At 35.3% G+C, this 26,955-nt stretch overlaps 5 protein-coding genes across 13 annotated transcripts; 1 reads left to right on the top strand and 4 right to left on the bottom strand.

Moving 5' to 3' along the window:
* Positions 1–3,452: 3,452 nt before the first annotated feature.
* Positions 3,453–11,518, bottom strand: LOC138136015 (phospholipase B1, membrane-associated-like). 3 transcript variants are annotated; one of them, XM_069055066.1, is made up of 7 exons: positions 11,315–11,518; positions 10,552–10,682; positions 7,862–8,135; positions 7,427–7,813; positions 7,232–7,377; positions 7,007–7,175; positions 3,453–3,676 (listed from the first exon to the last, which is right to left on the bottom strand). In XM_069055066.1, exons 2-7 carry the CDS (start codon positions 10,666–10,668, stop codon positions 3,516–3,518), a joined length of 1,254 nt encoding a protein of 417 aa, XP_068911167.1. In that variant the 5' UTR covers positions 10,669–10,682; positions 11,315–11,518; the 3' UTR covers positions 3,453–3,515. The 3 variants fall into 3 exon arrangements, with proteins under 3 accessions (XP_068911167.1, XP_068911168.1, XP_068911169.1); XM_069055067.1 differs by lacking the exon at positions 11,315–11,518 and adding an exon at positions 10,862–11,211; XM_069055068.1 differs by lacking the exon at positions 11,315–11,518 and adding an exon at positions 10,876–11,211.
* Positions 11,519–11,733: 215 nt separating this feature from the next.
* Positions 11,734–14,586, bottom strand: LOC138136016 (phospholipase B1, membrane-associated-like). 3 transcript variants are annotated; one of them, XM_069055069.1, is made up of 7 exons: positions 14,073–14,586; positions 13,353–13,570; positions 13,097–13,304; positions 12,820–13,046; positions 12,345–12,507; positions 11,985–12,293; positions 11,734–11,930 (listed from the first exon to the last, which is right to left on the bottom strand). In XM_069055069.1, the coding sequence occupies exons 2-7, from the start codon at positions 13,536–13,538 to the stop codon at positions 11,770–11,772; spliced, it is 1,254 nt and encodes a 417-aa protein (XP_068911170.1). In that variant the 5' UTR covers positions 13,539–13,570; positions 14,073–14,586; the 3' UTR covers positions 11,734–11,769. The 3 variants fall into 3 exon arrangements, with proteins under 3 accessions (XP_068911170.1, XP_068911171.1, XP_068911172.1); XM_069055070.1 differs by having other exon boundaries at positions 14,140–14,586; XM_069055071.1 differs by having other exon boundaries at positions 11,734–11,927; positions 13,353–14,586.
* A 137-nt stretch (positions 14,587–14,723) lies between these two features.
* Positions 14,724–17,625, bottom strand: LOC138136010 (calcitonin gene-related peptide type 1 receptor-like). 2 transcript variants are annotated; one of them, XM_069055054.1, is made up of 8 exons: positions 17,431–17,625; positions 16,775–16,936; positions 16,560–16,725; positions 16,250–16,375; positions 15,724–16,194; positions 15,467–15,674; positions 15,201–15,387; positions 14,724–15,148 (listed from the first exon to the last, which is right to left on the bottom strand). In XM_069055054.1, exons 1-8 carry the CDS (start codon positions 17,494–17,496, stop codon positions 15,017–15,019), a joined length of 1,518 nt encoding a protein of 505 aa, XP_068911155.1. In that variant the 5' UTR covers positions 17,497–17,625; the 3' UTR covers positions 14,724–15,016. The 2 variants fall into 2 exon arrangements, with proteins under 2 accessions (XP_068911155.1, XP_068911156.1); XM_069055055.1 differs by lacking the exon at positions 14,724–15,148 and having other exon boundaries at positions 15,204–15,387; positions 15,447–15,674.
* A 93-nt stretch (positions 17,626–17,718) lies between these two features.
* On the bottom strand, positions 17,719–19,977 carry LOC138136008 (corticotropin-releasing factor receptor 2-like). 3 transcript variants are annotated; one of them, XM_069055048.1, is made up of 8 exons: positions 19,825–19,977; positions 19,408–19,753; positions 19,233–19,358; positions 18,710–19,183; positions 18,446–18,653; positions 18,200–18,386; positions 18,035–18,149; positions 17,719–17,991 (listed from the first exon to the last, which is right to left on the bottom strand). In XM_069055048.1, exons 1-8 carry the CDS (start codon positions 19,882–19,884, stop codon positions 17,855–17,857), a joined length of 1,653 nt encoding a protein of 550 aa, XP_068911149.1. In that variant the 5' UTR covers positions 19,885–19,977; the 3' UTR covers positions 17,719–17,854. The 3 variants fall into 3 exon arrangements, with proteins under 3 accessions (XP_068911149.1, XP_068911152.1, XP_068911150.1); XM_069055051.1 differs by having other exon boundaries at positions 17,719–17,984; XM_069055049.1 differs by having other exon boundaries at positions 17,719–18,149.
* A 4,772-nt stretch (positions 19,978–24,749) lies between these two features.
* Positions 24,750–26,824, top strand: Mtl (Rac family small GTPase Mtl). Of its 2 annotated transcripts, none has more exons than XM_069055075.1 (3): positions 24,750–25,086; positions 25,135–25,292; positions 25,345–26,824. In XM_069055075.1, the coding sequence occupies exons 2-3, from the start codon at positions 25,177–25,179 to the stop codon at positions 25,814–25,816; spliced, it is 588 nt and encodes a 195-aa protein (XP_068911176.1). In that variant the 5' UTR covers positions 24,750–25,086; positions 25,135–25,176; the 3' UTR covers positions 25,817–26,824. The 2 variants fall into 2 exon arrangements, with proteins under 2 accessions (XP_068911176.1, XP_068911175.1); XM_069055074.1 differs by having other exon boundaries at positions 24,891–25,086; positions 25,159–25,292.
* Positions 26,825–26,955: the final 131 nt, after the last annotated feature.

Raw genomic sequence — 26,955 nt, 5'->3', positions numbered from 1 at the left:
ATAATAATGACAAGACAACGGTTGTCAACCGATCTAGTTGGAGGAAAATGGAAATAACCGGAATTCAAATGTACGATGTTGATTTGATTTAAAAAAATCACAGAAATGAGAAAACATCACAAATCACATTATACGAAATTTTTAACATTTGTAAATCACCCTGTCCTTTTCTTCAATACATTACGTACCTACCTTTTCACTTAAATTTTTTAAGTGTACAATGAGGGACATGGAATCCTGGGCAGTCTGTTATTGTCATTTCAAAAAGTGTCAATGTAAATGCACCTTTACCGTCATTATGATTGATATTTTCAAAAAAAAAACTGTCAAATTAACTTAAGCTTGGTTATGAATAGCTAAGGTATGGTTAAGAAATTTTGACAACTGAATAGCACATCTGCCCAGTTTTCCGTGCCCCCAATAGTACCTACTTTGTTTCCGGTGATACTCGTACTTACCTCACTGGAGTCGAAGGTACTGCCATTGCCATCTAGAACACAAAGCCTTAAGGCAGCAATTGTTTTTGATCGTGACGTCACAGTAAAGGCTTCTCGAAAAACACATTAAACCTTCAGAATTTAATAAAAACAGTAACATTTTTGGTTAGCACTCTTTTTTGTTAGTAGAACGATGTGTTTAGGCTTTACAATTACTGCTTCGTGGAATAAAATGCCATTAATGACGCGAAAATTGTCATTTACAAGTGAGGTTAAGTTTGTGTATTTATTGTTTTTGCGTAATTTTTACTTTGTGAATTATTTAAATAACACCAAATCACAACAAATGCTTCTTACATCTTAATTATATGTGTAGCAAATATAGTTTCAACTAAATTGCCCTTACAACGACTTGTAATCACGAAAATGTTGATAGGGTATAAAAACACTTCCCAGGTTTCAACATCTCTTGCGACGTTCGATGAACAGTAAATACCTTGGTATCAACTGAAACTATTAGGTGGTGGTGTATACACTTGCCACCAAGCTTTTGCTTATCTCACAATTTTCCATAAGAATGATTAAAACACCGTATTTGATACTTTCTGTAAATGTAAACAAATGTCAAATTTTGACGTTTGGCCTTCCTCGTAACGTCACATGCTGCCTGGCGGCGGTACTGTGAAGGTACTGTCGCGAGCAAAAAAACCTGGTTGTCAAAATATCATGCTTTGACACAATGGAAAATGCTCCATTGTAAAATGGTCGGAAATATCATAACCTATCATCATGTTGTATGACATTAATTGTCATTTTTTCTTGTTGAAATGGGCATAATCAAGCAGGGAAATTTTCTTGATTTGTGACAATCTAACCAAATTTTGAAATGACATTGACGACCAGAATTTTTTGCTCGCGACAAGACATGAATCAATTACTGAGTTAATAACATTTCACAGGGGGATTATATTTTTTTTTTCACGTGCAGAAATGAAGGATATTAAGAAAGGATCAACAAATAACCTTTACAAATAATTATAATAAATTAATAATATAATGGTAATTATAATTGGTTATTTTGATGGCTCTTTCTTTTGGACATTTGCATATTGCAACTTGGGCTCATACATACATTTTATATTGTCGAGTTCAATCGAGTTAAATCACACTAAAAAAACTTAATAGGTACTTAGTCTAACATAAAAACTAGACGAGGCGACCGCAATCCTGCAGGTCATCTTAATTATAATAAAAAATATACTACCGACGTCAACGGGTTTTTACAAGAACAAGGAGGTCTGTGTATACCTGTCTGTGAATATTTTTAGATACATATTTAGAAATAAATCCTACATATGTAGTTTATCGTCGATCTTTCTTTAAAATATGTATACACGTTTTGTATTTTCTCTTACTTTACATTATTACGTACAAAACGATTGGTTGTTTTAATCGTTTGGGTTGCATTCATGTTGTTTTGGCTTAATAGGAGGCCATGGAAATTCTGCATTTAATTTGGTAATAAAGCTGTCTGTTGAATTAGATTATGTTTTTTTAAGTTTGACGTTATAAATAGCGTCAATGTCTAGTGCATTGTTGTCAGTTTTACTGACAACAATTAGTTTGCAATAGAAGAATGGACCTCTTTACATTTATAAGAGATGAAAAATATGTGCAGTAGATGAGTGAACAGTTGACCGCTACACCTCATTTCCATTGGTTTACTCGTCGAAGTTATTTTACCTAACTGTTAACATCTTTGTTGTCTCATAGGACGCAGAATTTCTTTGCACAGTGACGTCACTGTACGACAAAGAGCATCCTTATTTGTAAAGGTCCATACTCAAGCATCGTGGGAAATTTAACAGCATGTTATGTTCGCTTTGATAAGTCCCCATATCAGGCACTTTAGTGACGGAAATGAAACAGTATGTTAAAAAAATAAATCACAGCCTCCTATTATGCCAAAAATAACCATCATGTTACAGACTGAGTACTTATTCCATATGCAATTGTATTATTTTTATAAAAAGTAAAGAAACCTTGAATGATTAAAACAATTATAAATAATTCCTTCATCATTACCATCGTCTATAAATTTACGTCAACCACAAACGTTTGAAATGTCTTTCAATGTTTGTTCTTAATTATTCACCGCAAAATCCTTTTAAAAATCTACGAATCATAAATCGGTGTCGTTCTATATGCTGATGCAAAAAACACGATATGTCCCTTTTGTAGAACCTTGAGTTTTCAAATTTCCAGAAAACAAATTGTGGTTATTTCCGCCAAAACCGAACTCTCTTCGAACCTTTGACCAAAATTAAAAAAAAAATGCTATAATATTTTAAAACTAAGTATTATATTTTGCGTGGCCTCAATTAAGGCTTTCACAGTCGGACCTGTGACCCTTAATGAAAATAAATTACTTACATATGTGGCCATGTCCCCATTCAATGCCACAGTTAGACATTATCTTAAATCGTGCGTTAATGTCTTTGGGTGTTATCATAATTGTGATGTAAGCATTCGGAATTAAATTAGTCGAACTTGAGAACATTTAAAACTTTTTCAGTAATTAATTACTTTCATTTTGATTTTCCTTAAAAGATCAGATTCTTGTCCGTAACATTGTAACAAATTTTCTGTGCCCTTGACTGTTAGAAATAGTTTATCAAAATGTGAACGTTCACGAACATTTCCTGTCTCTGACGAATGCAGACGTAATTATTATGATCAAGATGAATAATATTTATGTTCCAGAGAAATGTAGGTTAGTGGGTAAGAAAAATTGTTCTAATTATTTTACCAAAACATAAATCGAGTACCAAATTAAAAAAATTCCAATTATTACTACAGAAATAATCAACAATCACAATTCTAAATTGCGTCTTTACATGTTCTTTACTTTTGTCCGATTGCTCAGCATTTTTTTTTACACGTAATAAAAAATTATCATACTGATAATAATGTATACCAAATGGGATAAAATTAAATTGTAAAATGACAGACAGATATAACAAAATAATTTATTGTTTAATCAGTGGGCTAGATGGCACTTGACGCTAGGTGTGGTTATTACTGATAACCAGTTTCCAAAAATCTTTTCGAATTTTTACTGGTGAACAAGAAAGGAGCTTGAGGCGTTGGACAGTGGAATAATTCCAAGATGTAGTTGAGTCGCTTTTTGCTCTTTCGACCTATCGGTTCTAACAAATTGTTCCATAGCATATTGGCTCCTAAAAAAAATATGAAATGCAAATAATATAAATCGAAAAAAATGTGCTAATAACTAGAATGTGCGTAAGAGTCGATGATCTAATGGTTAGCTAAACTTGACCAATTACAAGTAGTGGAAGTTTTAACTGTAGCAATACAATAATGTTAAAATAAAATTTGTTACACAGTCTAGGACTGGTTTACAAATCTATGAGGGGCATGGTGACCAACTCAATAGACCGGGACCAATGGCTTAACGTGACTTCCGAATCACGAGACAGAATATAGCCTTTTTTTTTTTTTTTAATTTCGCCCTGGGTCGGAATCGAACCCGCGACCCTCGCGTCCCTGAGCCGAAACGGACTCCCTTAGGCTATATTCTGCCTAATTATGTATTATTATAATTGTACACTTACAATTCCTTCACCGTACATTCTATTCTATTGTACAGTTAAAAAATGAGTAAATTCGTTACATGACCGTAAATTCTTTTTTTGCACGAGCGGGCGTGAAATTGAATTTTAAGACGCTGTTAGCGGGCGTAAAATAGCACTTTTCAGCCCTAGGGCCGGTTTTCAGCCCTAGGGCCATATGCCTTTTTATAAATTTTTGTTGACATTAAAGGCAATAAGTTCAAGGCTGCTGAATTTGCAGCTTTTGCCACATCGGATGGTGTACAGCAGCTATCATTTTCTGCGCCTAGTAACATAATTAAGCTGCGTTATTTACACAAATAAACTGAAACTTTCACGTTTTAATTGTGGTTTTAATTTAAATTTATAAACAACAGAACCATTGTTTTATTACTATGGATATACAGGACCTGCCTTCCAAGACGGACCCCGGGTGCTATTGTATCGTCCCAAATGCATTTTCTTTTTTCATTTAGGAATGTATTAGCAGTGTCTCGTGCAAAAAATTTTGTATGTATGACAGGCGTAAAGGGCATTTTTGGCCCTTATCGTGTTAGAGCCCTTGGCTTCGCCTCGGGCTCTAATCTCACTCCGCGGGCCAAAAACGCCTACTTTACGCCCTTAATACATAAATAATTATTTTGTTCGGCACTGTCAGAATTTGAGAATTTTCTTTTATGTGAACAGATTTTGATAAATGTGTCAAAACGAAACGTCAAGTTAATTTTAAAGATTTTAAGCGATTTGGAGCCTTTAAAGGGGTCGTCGAACAAAAAAAAAAACGTTGTATTCAACTCGTTCTTGTGTAAATTGGACTTTTTTGGCACTCAATTTACACACACGAACTCGTTAAATAAATACATAAGTATTTTTCGCATTTTATACAATAATAGTAGAAACATTACCGCTTGATGCCCTCGTATGCCCAGAATATAAAAAAATGGCACAAATCTATTATGTAATAGTATATTATATACCGAGGAGGAAAGTGTTCCATTCCTGTCGAGAGAACAATAGTTTACCGAGAGGCTTGCCCTCGAGGTGAACTAGTCCTCGAACCTCGAGACACAGGAATGGACTTTCGCCGAGGTTTGTAGGTATATACTATTTTATTCAGAATCCATCATTTAATAAAACAAGCAACATTATAATAATAAAAAATAAATAAAAACCAACCTCCGTAATATTATCGTTTATTCGGAATCGTATTGTAATATGCGCATTCCTAACCTTATTCGAGGGCGGAAAGTTAACCATTTCTTTTTATCTTTTCTTCCCTCTCTTGGTCAGTAATAGGCCACTTTCCGCCCTGTTATGACGTTTTTCCAGTGGCGTACACGAATTGTCGAAAAACAGTAGAAATGAAATTGCACCAAATTAATTGTTTATTTGCTAAAAATGTAATGATTCCGAATAAAATAGTATACAAACCTCGGTGGGAAGGTGTTTTCTTCCTGTCTCGAGCATTAGTTCACCTCGGCTACGCCTTGGTAAACTATCTTAGCTCTCGACAGGGATGAAACACTTTCCACCTCGGTATGTAATCTACTATTATTTCGGCAAAATATTAAAACTTACTAGGCGCGCACGATTGAGATTGTTTTAAATTTTAGTTCACAAAAGTCAAACCAAATTGACATTTGCTCACATTTTTTAACAAACAAAATGTGCGATATTGAAATAGAGTGTACCCTCCCCAGAATTGCGGGAATCCGCACACAAATTAACACTCAATCTCTTACCTGAGAAAAGCAAATTACGATATCAGAAAAACGTACAGAAATTTTCGCGATTGGTGCGATAGTAGCGCCACCACAGGTCAGTTATGGGTTTCATTACTAACCGCTTACAACTCATTACTGACTCCTCTTTTCATCATTACTGACCGGTTGATGTGTACACGAGTAATCGCTCACTTTCTAACCTTTAAGAGGTTAGAAAAGCTGTACGTTACTCACCGATTGTGAATAAAAAAATTGACATTGTTATTTGCATTTTTAAAATTCCCTTGAAACCGTTTTATAAATGCAGTAATAGAAACCAAGGAATTGCAAAAAATGGTGTTATCATTGACACTCAACAAAAAAGGATTTCTTGTTCCCTTGTTTTTCGGTGCTTCATTCGCTTTTTAGGTGCCGATGATCAGTTTGCATTATTGTACACGGCAGCAAGTAGTTCATAAAAATGACAAATCATTCATTCACTGAAAGCAGATAATTTGTGTGTGTTTGTCTGCGGTGACGCTCGTGGTAAACAGGTTCAGAGCGAGCAATTTCCAACTCGACAAGTCCCTGACGCGCGTTCGTTCCCGGGAGTACCTACTGCAGCATCTTCGTGATCACGGTTTCTTCCACATAGTCCGCATACACATACATACATACGCTGGAAGCTGAGGAAGAGGTGTTGGATTGTGCCGCAGCAACTTCAGGGATAAATACAAGGAAAGTTGACATTCAACAGGGTATGGCGTATTTTACCAGAACAAGATTTGTACCCATATTATGTGCAGCGCGTGCGATCATCAAAACCTTAAAAGTTTTTGTGGTAAACTGTCACACAAACGTCAATTTTAATAATAATAATAATAATAATAATAATAATAATAATAATAACGGTGTTGTCGTTAACCTTGAAAAAAATTTTCAATTTCGGCAAAGTTTACGGACATTTCCTATAATTGTAAGCAACAATTATCCCAGAATAAGTGGTAAAATGGGTTTTGCCATTGAAGATAAAGCATTAATAATTATTGACAATTAATTAATTAATAATGGATTTTTCAAGCGGTAGGCAACCAATAAGACGACTGTGTATAGGAAATGTGTACAATCAAGCTAAGAAAGACGTTTCGATCAAAGAAAAGATGAGCAAACCCTCTTGATTTGTTTTCCTGTTAATTACCTTGTATACTGTAATGTACTTAATTTTATTTTTTACCTAAAGCATGACCTTTCTGAGAAAAATGGAAGCAGTCATATGTTATGAACGAGATATCAATGACTTCGTCGTATCTGTGAGCCTCATCGTTTGGTGCATTGAATAACTTCATGAACGGCTGAAGAACCACCGTGAAGTCATCTTTCGTGTCATACCGACCGCTAAAAATCTAAAAGTGTATCTTATAATCCAAAATAAATGAAATTTCTCATGTTCTCTTCTTACCAACTCCTCTTCCGCTCTTTGGTATTGTTGAGTTAACTTAGTAATAACATTCATTTCGTTGCCTCCTCGATGAAAACACGCGCAAAATAACGCGTGTAAAAATCTGCACATCATCGTCCGCTTAATTCGAATGCTGACCGAGACATCTACAATTAAGACATCAACAGACGGCCAATTAAAAAAAAATCTTACAACCTAAAACTGGTATTAAATTTACAAAAGTCCTGGGCAGATTTTTCTGCAAATAATCCAGCGCAACCATCAATTTCTTGTAGTGCATTTGTGGCGAGAAATCCACCTTGTTGTAACATTGTCCTGAACAAATATCATTAGCGCCGAAGAAGATAGTCACCATCTTCCAATCCTCATTAAAATTAATTTTTGGATTCTTCCTGATCCTCCTGACCAATACCTTCGCTTGTTTTAACGCATCAGCATCTGCTGAGACAGGAAAAGCAACGTTCAGCTGCGAATTTGGCGAGGAAAATTCACCAGTTCCAGTTGAATAGCCTGTCAAATTTGGATTAAACTCTTTCAAGATGTTGGGCAGAGTGAGAAACTCTCTCCAGCTGTTTTGACCCCCTACATGGCAAATCTTTAACTAACGGTAGACGCGGACAGGAGTAGTACCTGCACACCAAGACACGCCGCGGTATTCGATCATTGTACCCAAAGCCCATTCTTCCAGAGCTCCGTTTCCAGCAATCAAAGAGTCGCCCATGGCTCCTATTACGTCGATGTCTCCGGGTCGAAGCCTATGGACGCTTGTCGGTCTGGTAAAGGATCTACCCACGCCGAAGGTGGTAGTGTTAGCGCAAGGAAATCTGAAAAAGGCGGGGAAGACGGGTTGCCTCCGTACGTTAGTACTGTGTCGGGGGTATTCCACAGAGAAAAATGTGGATGCCTAAAAAATTGAATAGATGAGTACATACACATAAAATGTATTCACGTTGTTTTGGCATAAGGGGAGGCCATGGAAATTTTGCATTTAATTTGTCTGTTGAATTAGGATATGTTTTTGTATAAGTTTGAGGTTATAAATAGCGTCAATGTCTAGTGCATTGTTGTCAGTTTTACTAGTTTGCAATAGGGTGGTAGATAAGAGAAAGTAGGCTCGATCCTGGTTCCTAGGGGAGTGTTTGAGAGGTAGATTTGAGTTGGCAGCCTGGTTTTCACAAAATTTGTGAAGTTTATGCAAGCAAATCTAAATAGTTAACATAATACATATTTATATTTTATTTTCACTCCAGAAACATTTTGTTAACTAGCAATTTTATTTAAACGCAGATAACGACAATTTTGACAATAAAAGTGCAGCCAATTGTCTGAATTATCAATCGAAAAACGCCCCTAGGAACCAGGATGGAGCCAACTCTCTTTAATATATGTACTAATTTTAGTTTGCAATAGAAGAATACGAAGACATCGCGGGAAATTCAGCAACATGTTATGTTCATTTTGATAGGTCGGTATGTCAGGCACTTTAGTGACGGAAATCAAACAGTGCGTCCAACTTAAAAAAAAATGCATCGCCTCCCATTATGCCAAAACAATGTGAACGGTGTTTACAAAGCTTTCATGAGTGCATATCTCAATTCGGAACTCAATGTTCCAATTCTTCGAGCCGCAAAGAACATTCTGTTCCTAAGCCGAATCGCAACATTTTTATTCTTTGACTCCGATCGTGCGCGTCCCATAATAACGCAAACATTACACACTCACGTGTGGACAAGAGCAACGTCAGAAATTTAATTAGTGAAAATGGTCGGAACGCATGTCCCTCATTGTTTGCTAATTTAAGTATGACTAAGAATACATTAAACCAACAGTTGAAAAACGCTTATTGATCAACTTTCAGAGCTCGTAACGGCTCATTATTATGTACACGTTCTCCCCTACTTTTTATTCACTTTCTTTCCTAAAAGAATTTTGAAATCGTATGTGTAACGAAAATAATAATTGATTGAATACAATTTCAAAAAAATTCGACGGTTTTTAAAGAAAATTCCACGGTTTTATCTTGTCTTGACAATAATTAATTGTCGTATTTTTTATCGATTATCGTCTCTAGTCAAAAATAAACAATTGTAAATAATTGATTAATTGTATGTACGTACACATGTTTCTCACTTTTTCTGGTAATTGCGCTATATTAATTATCAATTAGAGTTGCGAAATAACTTATATAACGAAAGAAGTGTCTTAATATCAACTTATGTGGAAAAACCAGTCGGAAGGTTACCAACAGTCGAAAATATCCGTTGCGCGGTCAATGATCAATTATGTATACAGGGTGTCTCAGCTAAGACTTTCGTGCTTAATATCTCGATTATTTTCCAACGAATTTTTGTGAAATTTAACATGCAGATATTTTAGACGGTGAAGAGTAAGTCCCATTATTGCAATAACCCAACTTTTAAAAATGTAATTTTTACATGCATTTTAAAAATGTTGAATCACTTAAGATTTATATCGAACAATTGATCGTCAATAAAGAATGCTGCAAGGAGAAACTAGTCCTTGAAAGACGTCTGGTTTGCAAGAAAAAGGAAAAAAACTGTGTTAACTGCAGATGCATAAACGTAGGCGCCTATGAAATAAACGCGCACTATCGCCGAATTTTGGTTACCCCTCTTCGCACAAATGCAGGTGACATATTTGACATTTATCTGTTTAACTTTAGAAACACTTACAAAGTTAAAGACAACATTTGGACGCAATTTATTATACTGGATGCTTTAATTCTTCCATAAAGGACTAAAACACGATCGGGACATTTTAGCAAGGTAATTTAATTCACGTGTCTTCAAATAAATTGACTCTCTGAATCTTAAATTTTTTAAAGCGTTCATTTGGATAGTGTTCCACGAGAAAACGAACTGTGTCATTGGAGTTCTTACGACACTCTCCGTAGGCAGAAATTGTTTCCTTTTTCAACAATATTGAAATTTCTGCTATTGCAGTCTATTTTTAGAGTAATTTCAATAAATTTACACAATTTGACGTTTCTAATAAAGCGCGCCCACTTTTGACAGATTTTAAGGGGTGTACAAAATGTTGCTTGGCAACTTTTCATCAATTGTTTCAAAAGGTAACTGTTGAAATACCTTCAAAATTAATTAAATTTTTAACAACAAAATGTAATCTTTTCGTTGAATCAGACGACATTTTTTAACTTCAGGTAATTTTATTATTACTAATTGAACCTTCACCGTCTAAAATATTTGTATATTAAATTTCATATAAATCCGTTGGGAAATAACCGAAATATTAGGCTCGAAAATCTTAGCTGAGACACCCTGTATATATCTTGCACTCACATTGTTTGCAGAACTGGCCTCCACTCTTTTGTAGTTTTGTCCAAATATCTGACTTTTAGCAAAGACAGTGAACAAACTCAAAACGACTAGTCCATTGTTGAAAATGCGGAAGCACATCTTCGCCAACAAACCTACAAAACGACAAATATTAAGTCAACAAAATCATGTTCGAGACCCCCTTATCTGTTCAAACAATTAAATTGATCTGTTCATTACGAGAACGCATCTCCTTCAAACTCGCAAGGAAATCATTCAACTCTAAGCAATCACATAATTAATACTCTTGACTCGAGAAATTGATAATTTTCACCTGCTCAGATGTACCTAATAGGTAAATAGTGTTTGCATTGGTAATGAATTCCGCTGGGTTTGATTTAAATGTTTTATTCTTTTATTATTCTTTAACAGCACATGTAGTTGCCCAATAAATCAAGATCTGGGTTAACCACTACCACTTGTGCATAATAAACCTAGTGTATCTGATAATTTAAATTTTGCAATGGAAATTCACAAAATGATACATCGGTTTTAAGCAACTCGTCGGGAATGTGTTGAGCAATCGATGCGATCGACGCATCTAATTATTTTTATCAGAAATAATTAAATGTGGATTATTTTGCAAAGCAGCACTGGTCAGTTTGAAAAATAAAACAAAACGAATTGCATCATTGGGTTTACAAATTTCACATTTTGAACGTTTTTACTTTCATTATTACAAATGTCAAAATTTTGGGTCAAAATTAGAACAACAGAACATTATTACCTCTTTAGATCTTAAATTTTTCATTCACTTGTAACAAAACAACACTCACAAGGACACTCCGTTTGAACAAACTAAAGTCGCTAAAGTTTTCATGTTGTCTTTTGCTTGAAGCTTGATTACTGAAAAATGACCAGCACGAGTGCACAACTGAAGAGAAAAAATTCATTGTGCAGTGCCCACCGTTGAATATATAAATAAGTGGGGTAACCGATATTATTTGTGTTGCCGAATCGTTTATGTTGAAGACACTTTCACTCGTAGGGTTTGGATCATTAAGCAATTCTTTTAATTTGGCAGATATACAAATTTTTAAATTGAGTCATCGGTAATCACAATGATTGGATTTTCATCACTCTAATGTTACAATAGCAAATAACATGCTTTTATTACACACATTTCGCAACGCAATTAGGTACGAATTGACCATAAAACTTTAATAATACCAACAGAGAAATTCATTTTTTATTTGACATGTTAAAAACTCTAACACTATTCCTTCTTGTAAAAATGAACGGATCCTCCTTCGACGGACACCTGATTTGGTGAAAAACATCGACAGCTTTATGCGACTTGGCTCCGACTGGTTCCAGAATGTTATTCCACAAGGAATTGGCTACTGGTTTTCAAGAAATTGATAAATGCGCTTGACTTAACAAGTTTTTGAACTTACTCCGAGCATTTCCCTTTTGGCTCATATGAAAACAGTCTTCGGAGAGATAACTAAAATCACTACTTCCTGTTTTTGTCTTTGGTATAGGAAAATCAAGTGTAAATGGTTGGACGACAACTGTGAAATCGTCGCTGTCGAATTCTTCGCTATTCCCGATTTCGATATCCATCTGTTGCCACTGTTCCATCAGCTTGAAATAAATTTCCTGTCTGTTCCCGCTTGTAGGTCCAAACAAACACGGACATTCCACAAGGTGGGATATTTCACACGCGAATGATTTACCAACCAATTCGGTTAGAATTTTTAAATCTAGAAGTATAATATTTGAAGCGTTTTGATTACCAAAACAGCTGCACCTACTTGGGGGCGGTATCAAATTGACAATGGTTCGCGGTAAATTAATCTTCAAAATTGTCAAAACTTGTATCAAGTCTTTCCTGTGCCTTTCTAAAGTGGCTGTGAGGTTTTTCTCGAAACAAATTTCACTACAAAAGTCGTTGGGGCCGATCATGAAGGTTACCATCTAAAATGTAAACAAATCAAGAAATATTAACGAGATGTCAATGTCACAGCTACAAGAACGTAAATGCAAAACAAAGGTCGTTTCAGAGCAGAATAATTTCCATGAACTTTCAAAAAATTACAAGAAAAAGCTCGCACCACATACAGGGTCGTGTTTGTGGGTTTTCACAAAAAAAAAAACAACTAGAATAAATAATGTGTATCATCTTTCGATAACTTTTCTCACTTGTCTAATTTTTCAGTAAGATCTAAAGAGCTGCACAGGCAACCCAAATTACAGCCTCTGTTCGATCTTGTTGAGTTTGCTCCCCACCTTCCAGTGTTTCTTAACATCAATGTTCGGATTGACCTTCATTCTTTGGACTAAGACTTTGGCCATGTAGGGTGTGTCTTCCGAAACGGCTGCAACTTCCCCCAAATTTAATCCGGACTCCGCATGCAAGGTTAGCGAATTCTGAGTAGCGTAGCCGGTCAAATTCGGATTAAAATTCTTCAAGATGTTTGGTAAAGTCAAATATCTGCGCCACGAACCTTTACCACCTAAAACGCTTAATATAAATAATTTTATAACTGTACGAGTAAATTAGTACCCGCGGACGGCGCGATTCCTCTGTGTTCCAAAACGATATGGAAGACATTGGTGGCCATCAGACCTGCCCCTGCAGTTAAACTGTCGCCCATACCGGCAACGACGTCGATGTCTCCGGGTCTGAGTTCGTGGACATTGTCTGGTACTCGAGAGCTTCTGGTGTTCGCCAGATCGCAAGGAAATTTATTCCTGATAAACGTTTGCACCTTCTGCAAAGTGTACGTCAAGGAATTTTAAATGAAGAGATGAATACGTGCCCCTCTCGCACGCAACAGTTGCAAATTGTGTTCGGTTTCGACGCTGGAGTTCAACAGTCTAAAAGTTGCTAAACGAAAATGTCTGTAGGGGCCGATAAGGGCGTCGAGTCTTCCATTTTTCGAGGCCAAAACTTGTAAAGTGAAGATCATTTCCAGTAGAAAGTAAATTAGTGAATTGTTTCTCATTTTGTATCTTGGGACACTTGACACCACTCAAACTACAAAACATCGTTCGCTAAATGAATATTCTCCTTTTTATACATTTGGGTATATCGGTCTAGGACATTGTTAAGGTTAAAAAGAACCCGTTTTGCACCGAATCGATGCTGCTACGTCTCAGACACAATTCAAAATAATTGGCACTGCCAATATCTTGATTCAAATTGTACTTGTTTCGACTATTTCTCCTTGTGTCTATGTCACCATTGGTCTAACAACTAGACTTCTTGTGTCACATTGGAATGGTACCGAATTTGGAATACAAGTATGGTTTGTAAGAATTTAATTTACTTTATTCGCCTGTGGTGAAACGAATTGTTGTTGGAAAAATGAGATTTGTCTGTTAAAAAATCGATGAAATAGCGAAGTTCTTAGATCATCACTCCATTAGGTTGTCTCGCATAAAATTAAAATCAATAAAACGCACACCAATATTTTATGCATATTTTTTTACATCAACAATCATCTGCAAGTTTTAAATAAAAAAAATATGGTGCATACCAGCGTAATATCACCGAAGACACTAAAAACTAACCACTCGTATTTGTTTAGGAGACAAAGTATTTACCTAAAATAGTAACTGCTCTAATAGTTACACAGGTTCCTCAAAAACGTAAATGCAAATTAATGAAAAAAGTGAATTGCCTTGACTGGAATTATGGAAGGGAAATAAGTACTCGGTATGTGAAAAACATCAACAATAGTTATTTATGAAATGAGTGCGAGAAGACATTTTTCGCGCATGAGCGCATTATTTGAGGCATTAGCGACGAAGGAGCGAGTGCTTCGTTTGCGCGAATGTGCCGAATATGTCTTCGCAGATCGAAGTTTGTACAATATTTTTTGAAACGAACATTATATCTGATTTGTCGTGTACTCTTTGCGAATAGATAGCGCTTGTCCACGCGCTTGCCAAAGTGTCAATCGAGTTAATAGCGATTTATTTTCACTCTTCCAAAATTTGCAACATCCAAATTGGAGAAATGGCGTTTTGTAAACCAGATTTTATTATTATCAAGTCAAATTATTTTCAAAATGTCAAAAAGGCTAATGCTTTTTGGATGATTTTGAAGCACTAGTGCGCGAAATCGACGTTCGCGCACTACTATGTGGTCGCGAAATGTTATTTTGAAGGTGAGTGAGTTCCAAATATTCTTTTCAAAATTAGCTTTTATTTTAAGTATCATTATTTTGATTACATGTTTCATTTTTCCTATTTTTTCCTGTAAGTGTTTTACTTTGTTTTCAATTGAATCCAGTTTCAGAGGTAGATATAGAGTTAACCTTATATGGATTATAACTTATAACTATGTCAAATAATTTAAAATATGTGCATTTTCGATAAATTAAGCATTGTTAAATTTCACTGTGCGGAAACTAGCACTCGTATGTACATATTTCTTCTTACTTATATGAGATCTCTGACTCTCTGAGACAGTCTTACATCAATAAGGGTCTACGGAAGTGGCGGCCGTTGTTCTTCTCCTATTGTCCTGATTTGTATTCAGATTTATGCCGAATCTTACTTGTACTTCCAACAAAAATTTTCTATACGCATTTTTGAGTTCTTTTCTTATCTGAAATCTACGTGTTTTTCGTTCGTCTTTGATTAAATATAAATAGTCTCACCTCTTGATTTATGTAACAAAACAGAATTGCCACCATCACTCCTTGAAGACCTTCTACCAAATAACTAACATAATAATAAATATCCTCTGCCTGACAATCCTTACTAGTCACAATATTTCTATTTGTGATGATGACAATCTGAACTCCAAAGAGTGGCATCAGAAACAGTGTGGCTTTCAGAGTTGCCCTTAAAACAGAAAAAGTCTTTGAATAAGGGAAAAGGATGTCTCGTGTGTTACTTTGTACTTTGTTCATTTTTCCCATACCTCGTTTGTTGCGAGGTTTTCCCACGTTTCAGCTTCAGCGCCATCACTCTGATTATGTCAATTAAGAAGATGAAATTTATGGCTAGTATGGCGATACGGAATCCGTCGGGAATCCACTGATCTTGACTGTCGTCAACCATCCAACAATTAGCACCCCCTGCTGTAGCCCTCGCTGTCGCCCAAATAAGCGAAGGCAGGAATGTCAACACTGAAAATGTATTTTTAATAACGTGACAAAGTCGAAATCGGCTCTTCACCGAAGACCGCTGCATATACGTAAAGCAAATTGGGCTCATTAGCAAAAGCCCTCACTATCATTTTATGAAGATAAAATCCATCGGCGAGCATGCACGCGTACATCCCGTTTTTGGCGGCATTCTCGAAGAAAGCCAACACTCTACAGGCGATCCCGTTATTATCCATGACGTTATTTGACCCTGTGGATTTGAGGGCGTCCAATATTATTATCTCTTTTGTCATAATAGTGAGAAGATTTCTGATGATGATGACTAGCACTAAGTTGCGATGGAAAATCAGGCGCAGGTTTTGTCTGAATTTACGAAAGGTGAAAAATATGACGACCGATGGAAAAGATATAACTGTGGTCGTCGCCAAGACTATGACGTTGAAGTTGTGACGATTACGGAGAACTGGCGCTATTGCACACACGTCGTAGTTGGTCTTTTGGTTCCAAGTTCCGTTGGAAAAGCACTCTTTTTCGCTCATCACTATGAGAAAGCAAATAATTTAAGAGTCGCAGAAACATTGTGAATATTGACCTACATAGGCACACATCTGATTCCGTCGAGTAGGCTTGCTTGGAACAAGGTAATTCCTGAATGGTACCTGCTTTGGCTCCACTAAAACAACTCCAACCGTCCCATATTGTCGGACAAGGGTACTCGGTAGCTGAAAAAAAGAACAATTTGATGATGTGAAATACCCCTAAATTTAAGATGTGTGCAATTATTAAAACATTTTCACTCTTTGATTCAATAAAGACGAATCGAATGGTTTTCAAAATCGTTGTAAATTTTTGGGATCGTAATTTTTTTACAACACGATTTAGATAAAAATCAACAAAAACACAAACTGTTATAAATATTTTCATCGTTCATGACATCATCGCAACAGTCCACAGCCTCTTGAGCGCAATCTCTCCACATCTCAAAAAAGTGTTGTGTTTTGAAGGAGCGTCGAATGAAAGGGAGTGAATGTTCATCCAGATAGTCGTACACAAAATATGTGGTTTCATTGATCTGTAAAAAATGCAACGATTTCTTGTGAAAAAATTACTAGACTTTATACCTCAGATCCTGGAATTGTAAAATTATTCAAGTTTATTGGTATAAATTCGTATTTAAAATTAAGTCGGTAAGTATTGGTATAATCGTAGCACAAGTATCCCGTCCAGAAGTTCCATATTTCACGAGGATACAATGCTCCCCTAGCGTTGCAGCGTTTCTCCCCCTAAAAATGTTTTCAACTGTCATTAATTCTTATTTTTCTCCTTTGTAAACTGCCTCTTAACTGCCCTAAAGCAAAATGAGCAGATAACGAACCGTTGCCCTAGACAACACATTCTTCAGGTCTTGAAAAATTTGTCAAAACTGTCAAAAGCAAATGCGAAAGCATTTTTAAAAGATTTGGAAGCTTCAGGGACGTCGTTTCAAACAATAAAATTTTGTATGCAACTCGTTTCTGGGTAAATTGGGCTTTTCTAATTGCCCTCGAGAACTTAAAACCCTCGCGCTACGCTCGTGTTTTAATCTTGTCCCTCGGGCAATTAGAAAAGCCCAATTTACACAGAAACTCGTTGCATAAATAACTACAGATTATCCGCTTCAATTTTCAAATGAATCCAAAAACATAACGCAATGTACAAATAATTTCGTAGTAAATGAACGTCAAACTTATGGAAAATAACTGAAAATTAAAAAGCGTAGACGTTTCATGTTTCTTACGTTAGTTTCAGCCGTGACTAGTAACAACAAAGCACATGTAAAGATCACTGCACATTTGTAGATCATACTTAGTGACAAAAAGTTTGGAAAAGTTCCAATTAAGTCTACAATCGGCGGTATTTTTCTTTCAATATCATTAACTTATCAGATTGAGTTATTGTATCTTATCAGTAGTAAAATAAATACTCATTGTTCATTTACTATCAGATACGTCATAAATAAAATGCCGATTTCCTGGACTTCCTGTGAGATTTGTACCCAACCCTTCACAGAAAATAAAATACGAGATTAACAATTACATTGGCTTTTTCTTTTGATTTTTATTAAAATTAACAAAAAAAAAAAACAATAAAAAATATAAATAAATAGACACATCCAGCTATCGTGATCTGCTACGTGACGGTAACAATTTATTATATGAACGCTACCGTTTCGTTATATTCTGTACACTCATAATATTTATCTTTGACAGTATTCTGATGATGATGATGATGGGGATGAACGATTTAGTCGAAAGTGCTATCGAATAAATAATTAGATAACTCGTGATCAAACTAGAATCTGCGTGAATATTAATTAGTTCCTTCCGAAATATATTCCATACCAGTGTTCGCAGTGGAGTGTCCTTTGAATGATTCTCCTCGTCCAAAATTTATATTAAATCTCTGTTGTAAATAAAGTACAAATTTTCTTAACGCATTTTTCATTTCGCGATGCACCTGAAACATAAATTGTCATTTATTGCTCCATACTTTCTCCTTTTACAGACTTCTGAGTTCATATAACAAAATAAAATGGCAACCATCACCCCTTGCAACACTTCGATTACATAGCTGATATATGTATAGATGTCTTGCGCCGCACAAGAATTGTCAGGAACAATACTTCGATTCGAAATGACGAGAATGTGAAAACCGAAAAGAGGAATTAAAAATGCTGTCACTCGTACGGTCGTCCTGAAAATTAAATTTAAGCTCAAATTGTACACAACGAATTACGAAATTGTAATTAATACTTCGTTTGTTGAGAGATGCCGTCTCGTTTCAACTTCAAAACCATCACTCTAATTATGTCGAACAAAAGCAATAAATTAAAGCCTAAAATGGCAAAACGAAAACCATCAGAAATCCAATAATCTTGAGTATCGTCGACCATCCAACAATTTTCTGCATGGTGTAAACTTCTCGCTAATGCCCAAATCAAAGACGGTAAACACGATAAAACTGCAATTGATACGTGTTTTTTTTACATCAGGTTTGTCTATTCAAAAATACAATACTGGAAACTGCGAGGTAAATCATCCAAAGGGGGGGTTCCCTGGTAAAGGGTCTCACTATCGACTGATGTAGAAAGTAAGCTTCGGCCAACATCCACGCGAACATTCCATCTTTGGCAACATTTTCGAAAAATGCCAAAACTCTACAACCGACTCCGTTATCCTTCATTATACCACTTTTTAGTGCGTCTGAAAGGAGTTCGTCGAAGAGGACAATTTGTTTGCTCATGATCGTAAGAATGTTTCTTATGATTATCGTTAGAATCAGATTTCGGTGAAGGATGAAGCGAGGATTTTGTCGAAAGGCGCGAAAACAGACAAATATCACCACCGCCGGGAAAGACAAACATGCGGACACCGCCAAAACGGTCACGTAGAAATAGTGTCGACTGCGAAGGAGTGGAGCCAGTGCACAAATCTGGTAGTTAGTGGATTCTGCCCAAGTTCGATTCGAAAAACATTCTCTTTCGCTTTGCACTAAAAAAAGGTTTTGACGCAAAGAATAAGAAAATTATTGTTAACTCACATTCACACGCTGGAGTCTCCGAGGAATATGACCACACTGTACACACAGCTTTTCCTACTGTATTCGCTTTGGCTGGAGCGAAGCAACTCCAACTATCCCACAATGCAGGACAAGGGTATTCAACAGCTGGAAAGGTAGTTCGTAAATTTGAATTAATCGCTTATTGTTTACATACTCGGATAGATGTTTTCTTCATTCATAGAATAATCGCAACAGTCGAGGGCTTCCTGAGAGCAAATTTTCCACTTTTCGAAGAACACATCGTTAGTAAAAGAAGGTTTTAAATAATACAGAGAAGTTTCATTCAAAACGTCGTACCAAAAGTACGACTCATTGACCGGGCTGACCACAATGTAAGAATCGTTGTAGGGTATCCTTTTAAATGAATACTTAAATTTAAGGTGGTGATCTTTCTCAAGAAAATAATAGCAGTAGAATCCAGTCTGTAAGTTCCATAAACTACGAACTTCCAATATACTTGCACCCGTTCCGGTGGCGTATCTACATTTCTTTTCAGAGCCCTACAAATTATTCCATGAAACATATCATAAATGATAAATTATTTAAAATAATGATAAACAAAAGTTCTCACATTTGAGTAATTCACAAACAAGCAAACGGTTAAAATCACAAAACAATTAACATTAACCATAATGTTTCTGTAATCAGGAACTAACTAGTGTGTAATTTTTATTTTTTATCCAATGTCGCATATCTTGAAACATCTTATCGGTAAATAGATATGCAGGTATATCAGATTAGTCTAGTTCTAGTATATGATCACGAGATATTTATAAGATTCCAAAAACTTCGATGATACAATTTTTTTTAATCATATCGCTCCAGATTAAAACTTGTTACTGGTTACGATACTTACAAAATACAGTGAGGGGCAAAAGTATGGAATAAATTCCTTAAAAATTAAACAAAATTTTTTTCAAAAAAATCTTTGGACAGGTTATTTTAGTTTATAAAAATACATATTTTAGTACCAAACAAAATGCTAAGCAGTCATTTGTTTTCGAGTTATGATGTCATCGATAGTTTTTTTAAATAGAAACCCCTATTTTTTTTCTTGATTCTGATACCCCCTTTAATTGTCCAAATGACAGTATAAAAATTGTGTTACCTTACATAAGAAAATTTTTGAGAAAAAAAATCATAAATTGGGAAAAAATAAATTTTATAACGAACAAAAACAAGTCAAAAAATCAAGTAGGTAAATCAAACAGTCAAATGTTACTGTCGATTTCATTCGTATGTGTTATTTGTTTTACAAAACGTTTTCGAAAATGACTCATAACAGAAACACAACGTATAGAAATTTTAATTTTGATTGGGTGCGGGGATAAAACTATGTAGATAAAACTAAAACAGGGGGAATTTCTTCATAAACTTGCTTATTGTCAACAAGCTGGAGGATGGCAATTCGAACATTTAATTCTATAATTTTAAGTAAGTACTTGTTAACACAGTTTTTGACTTGTTTTTGTTGGTTATAAAATTTATTTTTTCCAACTTTATTTTTTTTTTTCTCAAAAATTTCCTTATGTAAGGTAACAAACTTTTTATACTATCATTTAGACAAAAACTATCGATGACGTCATAACTCGAAAACAAATGACTGCTTGGAATTTTGTTTGGTACTAAAACATGTATTCTTATAAACTAAAATTGACCTATCCAAAGATTTTTTTGAAAAAAAAATTGTTTAATTTTTAAGGATGAACTGGAGTAACATTGAAAAATGGCGAAATTTGCTTAAAATTGGTACAATAGTCCTTTCATCCATTCTAAAGTACTCTGCCAAATTTAAAAAAATTTGGTCGAGGAATTTTAAAGTTATTACCTTTTAAAGTTTCGGGATATTTTACACGTGTTCTTATGAGAAATGGAGCAATGGTCGCATAAAAATTGATAAAAAACATATTTCAAAAAGGCCAATTTTTCTTAAATTTTTCACACATAAAGTATCGATATCGTAGAATTTTCTAATGAATTTACAAAAAAAGTTGGTCGAGGATTTTCCTTGTAATCGCTAATTACATGTGGAAAAACACGGTTTTTGAGGTTATGTATCTGTTTTAATTTCAATAAAAGTGAACAAAATGCATATAATTGACGTCGGTATGCAACATTACACTCATATCGCACGTTTTACTGCAGTTACGTTAAGAACTTTAACAGAAATCAATGAAAATTGAAATTCAGTGTGCTTTTGTTTACTTTCACGTACAGTCTTAGTCAAAAGATTGTAAAATCACAGGTAAGTAATTATCTAAATATCAAGAAAATAAACACAAAATTTACTTGCAACTCATTACAATTCGTTTCCAATAATTAAAAACTATTTTTTCAAATATTGATTTCTCGTAATAAACGTTTCATAGCATTATAAGAATTCCGCAACTTTTTGCTGAGATTGTTACTCCAGTTCATCCTTAATGAATTTATTCCATACTTTTGCCGCTCACTGTATAGGTACCTAATTATACAGGGTGAATTTGAAAAGCATGCAAATCTGAAAACCCTAGGATCTACAGACAAATTGTGAAAATCATGTGCATTCAGTTTTGCGCAGAAATGCCGTTTAAAGTTCAACCACAAAAGTTGAGTACGCCACTGATATCACGTTAGGACGAATAGTAAAATTAAAAAGTTATCGAGTGCAACGCAAAAAAGGTGCAAAAACTTTTGTTACGCGGATGCTAGTACCGCGTGTAAATTAATTGCTTTCAATGCGACCTTCGGCTATTATTTGCTTAGAATTTTGCGTCTCAGTGTGCCATCAATCATTCATCATTATCATGGAAAATTGTACCAATAGTGAAATGACCGATATGGTACCTTGCTACGGAAGTGCAGATGGTATTGCATTCGCAAACATTTCTGGCTGTTGTCGACGGGAAAATGGTAATTTTCGCCCGAGAAGTGTGAACAGGGGCCAAGAGCGTACGCCACGGGTGTTAGACCTCGAACCCCAAGTTCTAGAGACTGTGTAAGAAAACCCGTCAACAAGTATCCACCAGTTAGTTCGTAAATTTCAGGTTTCTCAGTTTGTGAATGTCGCATTCTTAAAGAGCAAGGGTTGCACCCCTATCATGTTCAGTGGGTATAAGCATTGTAACCAAACAATTACATTCGCCGGACAGAGTTTTGTGAGTGGGTGATTCACATGTACGTCGATCAACCTGATTTTTTGCGAATAGTCTTGTTTACCGATTAAGCGGATTTTACACGTAACGGAGTTTTTAATAGCTAAAACACCCATATTCAACAGCACAAATCCACGACGATGCAGCAAGTTTCGAAGGGCAGAGGCGTGTATTAGAAATCACGGCCGACATTTTGAAGAATATTTCTAATTATAAGTATGGTATAGTTTGTCCAGCAAGAGATTCGTTGACATAAAAATCACTAAATTCTGCGTAGAGAAAGTAGTACCTAGCGCACGTAAAATTTGAAATATATCCTTCAAGCAATATCATTTTTGCCCTGAAATTATGCTCTAATTAATGTATTCTAGTGCACTTTGTAGTGTTGGTGTTGGGTTAATTTAATACAATTTAAAATCTCCTAATCTCTCGCTGGACGAAGAGAGGTACTGTTTAGCTATGGTTTCTGCTTTGACTTTTCCTTTCACTTAGTTTTCACTCTTAATCTTATATGTTTTTGCGGTTCGGTGTAGGTATTTAAACTTTAAAGTGTTTTATTTTTCACTTTAGTATAATTGCATGATAACTCATAGGATACGAAATACGTAAACATGTCCATAACAACCGGGGCATAATACAGGACGTAATAAGAATAAGCGGGCGTAATGATTAAATGATTCATAACGCCCTCATCAATTCATAATTGCAAAGATGCCATTTTTTTTTTTAAAGAACACGTAGTGAAAAATAAAATCTTGTATGCACCACGGCGTCACCGAATGATTACACCCATCGAACGATATCCATCTCTCGGGCTAAAGCCCTCGAGTTGGATTCATCGTTCTCCGGCCGTAATCATCGTTGTAACGCCCTTGGTGCATAAATAGCTATTTCGGCTACCTATTTCATTCATAGCAAGGTTTTGTCACTCTCTGTTTTAAAAGTGTTTTTGCGGATATTCATGTTTCGATTTATTAGAACTTTCAGAAGCGTCTCGTTCGGGATGGAAGATGGAATTAAATTAAATTGGACTTTATGAATTCAAAATGTTTAACCACATTTTCGGTTTATTCACTTGCTGAAGACTGTAAAGTTGACTCAAGTTGCAAAAAACCATTTTGCATTTGCAACAGCGTTTTTATGGCGTTAGTCATTTGAAATTACTTTAAAACTGTACTTATATGGAAAATATTCAATCCAAACTATGATTTTCTGGCCTTTTTGTGCCTTTATTTGGTTTAAAAATATTGAAAAAAGGTTGTTGCAAATGACAAGTGGTTTTTTGCAACTTGAGTTAACTACCCTATATGTCCAGTCTCCATTATTGAAAACACCATCACGAAAGTAAGATTAATCTTTTATGTTCTGAATCTGAAGTAAAAACCATTTTTTGTTCGACACTGTCAGAATTTGAGAATTTTCTCCTGTGTGAACGGATTTTGATAAATCCCATAACTTGTCAAAACGAAACGTCAAACTAATTTTAAAGATTTTAAGCGATTTGGAGCTTTTAAGAGGCTCGTCGAACAAAAAAACGAGCGTTTTATAGGCCCATGGGTGCCAAAAAAGGCCCAATTTATACACGAACTCAAATAAACTACTATTTTACGTTAAAATTCGATTCATAATGACAGTTGTTTGACGTTTATTAGCTGCGTCAGCAAAAATACGAAAAATCTGACACTGTCAAAGTCATAGCCGCCCTTTAGATATCTAAGTAATTGTTGATCGCACCGTACTCTCGTGTCAAAAATGGATTACTCCCTTCGATCCTCCCTAGAATTCGAACTTTTAGGGAAATAAGGTTTTTCATATTGTATGTAACTAGAATTTTCAAACGTTATTTTGAATGCCTAAGGTTGGTTACTTTGAATTGAGAGATTAAATCCAAATAAATATGCCGCCAGTAACCAAAATTGATTGTGAAACGAAAAATCATCTATCACTTAGCAAGAAATTAGTTATTTTCAACTGTTACAATTAATTTGCTGTCTTACTTTTTTGGGATATCTTTTGTTTGTCACCAGAAACCACATAGCCTCCAACCTAACCAAATTTATGGCAACCTAGTAACGAATATCCCTAAATCCTAGGGAATAATCCATTTTTGACACGAGAGTACAACAATAAGATGACATTAAAATGTCGACCATCATGACGGTGACAAAAATGGCATGATTAAAAAAAATAAAACTTCAGAGGGTGCTGAGAACCTACACTTGACAATAGGTTTTGAAAATTGGCTTCAATTTGATTGGTTCAACTTGCGTTGCTATGGCTTCCAGTTTGAACGAACCAATCACGAATGCCACAGCCAACATGTAGTATTTAGTAGTTCTATTGCTTTGCGAAACGAGATTTTAATTAGTTAAGCCGGCCTAAATAGTTTAATTTTTCCTTAATTTCCGGATTTCCGCTAGTTTATTATATAAAAAAATAGATTTGTGTATGTCAACGATTTTTTAGTTGAGACGCGTACCGATCGTAAAGCTCTCTACAAAAAAATGACATTTAACATTTAACCAATTTTGACAATGACATCTAAGGCTTCGGTTGACGTATGGTTGACATTTTCCAATGAAAATTTCACCTGAATAATTTGTGACTCGTCTGTCTTTATGCAAAAATTAACCAAGAAACCGTAGCACGTTTTTTTTCGTGAATTTATTTGTGTAGTTTTGCGACAACTTCGTTCGAAGGTAAGGAGTGTAGATGTAACGACCCAGCCCATTTTCGATTGAGGTTAGACGGAGGCTTTGTCATATTTTTAGTGAACGAGAGCAGTAAGAATGTCGTCGGGTCGCCCTATTAAATGTGTAGTTGTTGGTGACGGCACCGTAGGAAAAACCTGCATGCTAATATCGTACACGACAGATAGTTTTCCGGGAGAATATGTTCCCACAGTGTTAGTATATTGAATTAGCCGCAGCACACGTATAAATCCCATTTCTTTTTAGTTTCGATAATTATTCGGCCCCGATGGTAGTCGACGGGATTTCAGTCAGTTTAGGTTTGTGGGACACAGCCGGTCAGGAAGACTATGACAGACTGAGACCCCTCTCGTATCCGCAAACAGACGTATTCCTTATCTGCTTTAGTGTAGCGTCGCCGTCGTCGTTCGAAAACGTCACTTCCAAGTGGTATCCCGAGATTAAGCATCATTGTCCTGACGCCCCCATGATTCTAGTAGGTACAAAAATAGATTTAAGGGACGACAGGGAGACCCTAAACGCGCTAGCGGATCAGGGTTTAAGTCCAATAAAGCGCGAACAAGGTCAGAAATTGGCTAACAAAATCAGGGCGGTTAAATACATGGAGTGTTCAGCGTTGACGCAGAGAGGACTTAAGCAGGTGTTTGACGAGGCTGTCCGTGCCGTTCTACGACCCGAACCTCAGAAAAGACGACAACGCAAGTGTCTTCTTATGTAATCCGTGATTTTATTAATTTGTCTCATCATCAACGACTGAACTGACTTTTATCTCAATCTTCACCGAATAGTTCAGGGCATTTAAGGTCAATAAGGACTTAAGGTTAAGATATTTATACACAGCCTGCATCAAACCTTTATTCTTTGTTTGATTCGCTTTTTAATTTTGATAATTATTCTTATTATATTAACCTCATGTCACCAACGGAGTCTCAAATTTGATCTGAAAGACTTGTTTTCATTACTTTTTGAAATTATTTTGCTATTAATTTTTACGTAACATATTGTTCGTTTTTATACTAAGTAAGAACTGTATCAGAGTTGGACTTGAAATTTAATATTTTCCCGTTTAATGAATGGATTACTACCACTGCCCAACTCCTTAAATTTTTTACAAAAGATTTGCCAAAGATTTTTGTAGAAATTTTCAAGTTTTGTCCAACATAAACACAATCGGCAGCACCAACTCTGAATACTATGTACCTCCACTGCTGGAAGTTAATAATACAGAAGCTAACACTAAACTGTGCCATTTTATTTATTTTTTTAATTAAGAAATACTCAATGGTTTTTACTACAACAAAATAATCGTAAAATCATTTTAGAACAATCAAGTATTAATTACTTAAAGCACGTACTTCGTATCTTCTTTTACATCTTATTGTTTGTTTGTTTCACGTTATTGTCTACATCTGTTCCCAATATATAGAAAAATAATTTTTAAATTTGTTTGATGTTCATTTGTAAAGTATTTCGATGTAAAGAGCAGCTAAATTTTTATTATTACATAATTTGTACGACGTAACCTGTATTTAGGTATTTATTTTATTATAAGATTATTTTCTAACAACACATTTTGTATTTTGTTTCAAGTGACTTGTTTAAAAACCAAAGTAATGTTAAGTTCTAGTCACATATTTTGATTATAATTATTACTCAATGTTTTACAATTATGTTAGTTGCATTTATTAGATATAAAATAAATCTTGAAATAAAACGTAATTTAATATTACTGTATTTATGTTGGAAAAAGTCCTACTTTCCTGACACATGAACCTAATCATATAAAACGTTTTTACGAAGTTAAAACGCCATGTAATCAGATTGGGTCAAAAGAAATTTATCCACAGATGTCCACAA

Source organism: Tenebrio molitor, chromosome 7, assembly GCF_963966145.1.
Source record: "Tenebrio molitor chromosome 7, icTenMoli1.1, whole genome shotgun sequence".
Taxonomy (NCBI): domain Eukaryota; kingdom Metazoa; phylum Arthropoda; class Insecta; order Coleoptera; family Tenebrionidae; genus Tenebrio; species Tenebrio molitor.
Note: the sequence above shows the minus strand (reverse complement) of the source record. Positions and strands in the feature narration are given on the sequence as shown.

Bases quoted from the DNA above. Each gene is read 5' to 3' on its own strand.
- LOC138136015 (XM_069055066.1), bottom strand. From the start codon at position 10,668: ATGTGCTTCCGCATTTTCAACAATGGACTAGTCGTTTTGAGTTTGTTC. The intron at 7,814-7,861 runs GTACTACTCCTG...TTTGCCATGTAG, and splicing joins CGGCGTGTCTTGGTGTGCAG to GGGGTCAAAACAGCTGGAGA. The intron at 3,677-7,006 runs GTAAAAAATAAA...TATTTTTTTTAG, and splicing joins TCAGAAAGGTCATGCTTTAG to GAGCCAATATGCTATGGAAC.
- LOC138136010 (XM_069055054.1), bottom strand. From the start codon at position 17,496: ATGATCTACAAATGTGCAGTGATCTTTACATGTGCTTTGTTGTTACTA. The intron at 16,726-16,774 runs GTATAAAGTCTA...CATTTTTTACAG, and splicing joins TTACAATTCCAGGATCTGAG to ATCAATGAAACCACATATTT. The intron at 16,376-16,559 runs GTTTGTGTTTTT...TCTTTTTTTCAG, and splicing joins CGATGAAAATATTTATAACA to CTACCGAGTACCCTTGTCCG.
- LOC138136008 (XM_069055048.1), bottom strand. From the start codon at position 19,884: ATGGTTAATGTTAATTGTTTTGTGATTTTAACCGTTTGCTTGTTTGTG. The intron at 18,654-18,709 runs GTATTGTATTTT...TATCAATTGCAG, and splicing joins GATTTACCTCGCAGTTTCCA to TTTTATCGTGTTTACCGTCT. The intron at 18,387-18,445 runs GTATTAATTACA...TTTAATTTTCAG, and splicing joins GGCATCTCTCAACAAACGAA to GACGACCGTACGAGTGACAG.
- LOC138136016 (XM_069055069.1), bottom strand. From the start codon at position 13,538: ATGAGAAACAATTCACTAATTTACTTTCTACTGGAAATGATCTTCACT. The intron at 13,047-13,096 runs GTACTAATTTAC...TAAGCGTTTTAG, and splicing joins AGGAATCGCGCCGTCCGCGG to GTGGTAAAGGTTCGTGGCGC. The intron at 12,294-12,344 runs GTAGGTGCAGCT...TTATACTTCTAG, and splicing joins CAATTTGATACCGCCCCCAA to ATTTAAAAATTCTAACCGAA.
- Mtl (XM_069055075.1), top strand. From the start codon at position 25,177: ATGTCGTCGGGTCGCCCTATTAAATGTGTAGTTGTTGGTGACGGCACC. The intron at 25,293-25,344 runs GTTAGTATATTG...ATTTCTTTTTAG, and splicing joins GGAGAATATGTTCCCACAGT to TTTCGATAATTATTCGGCCC.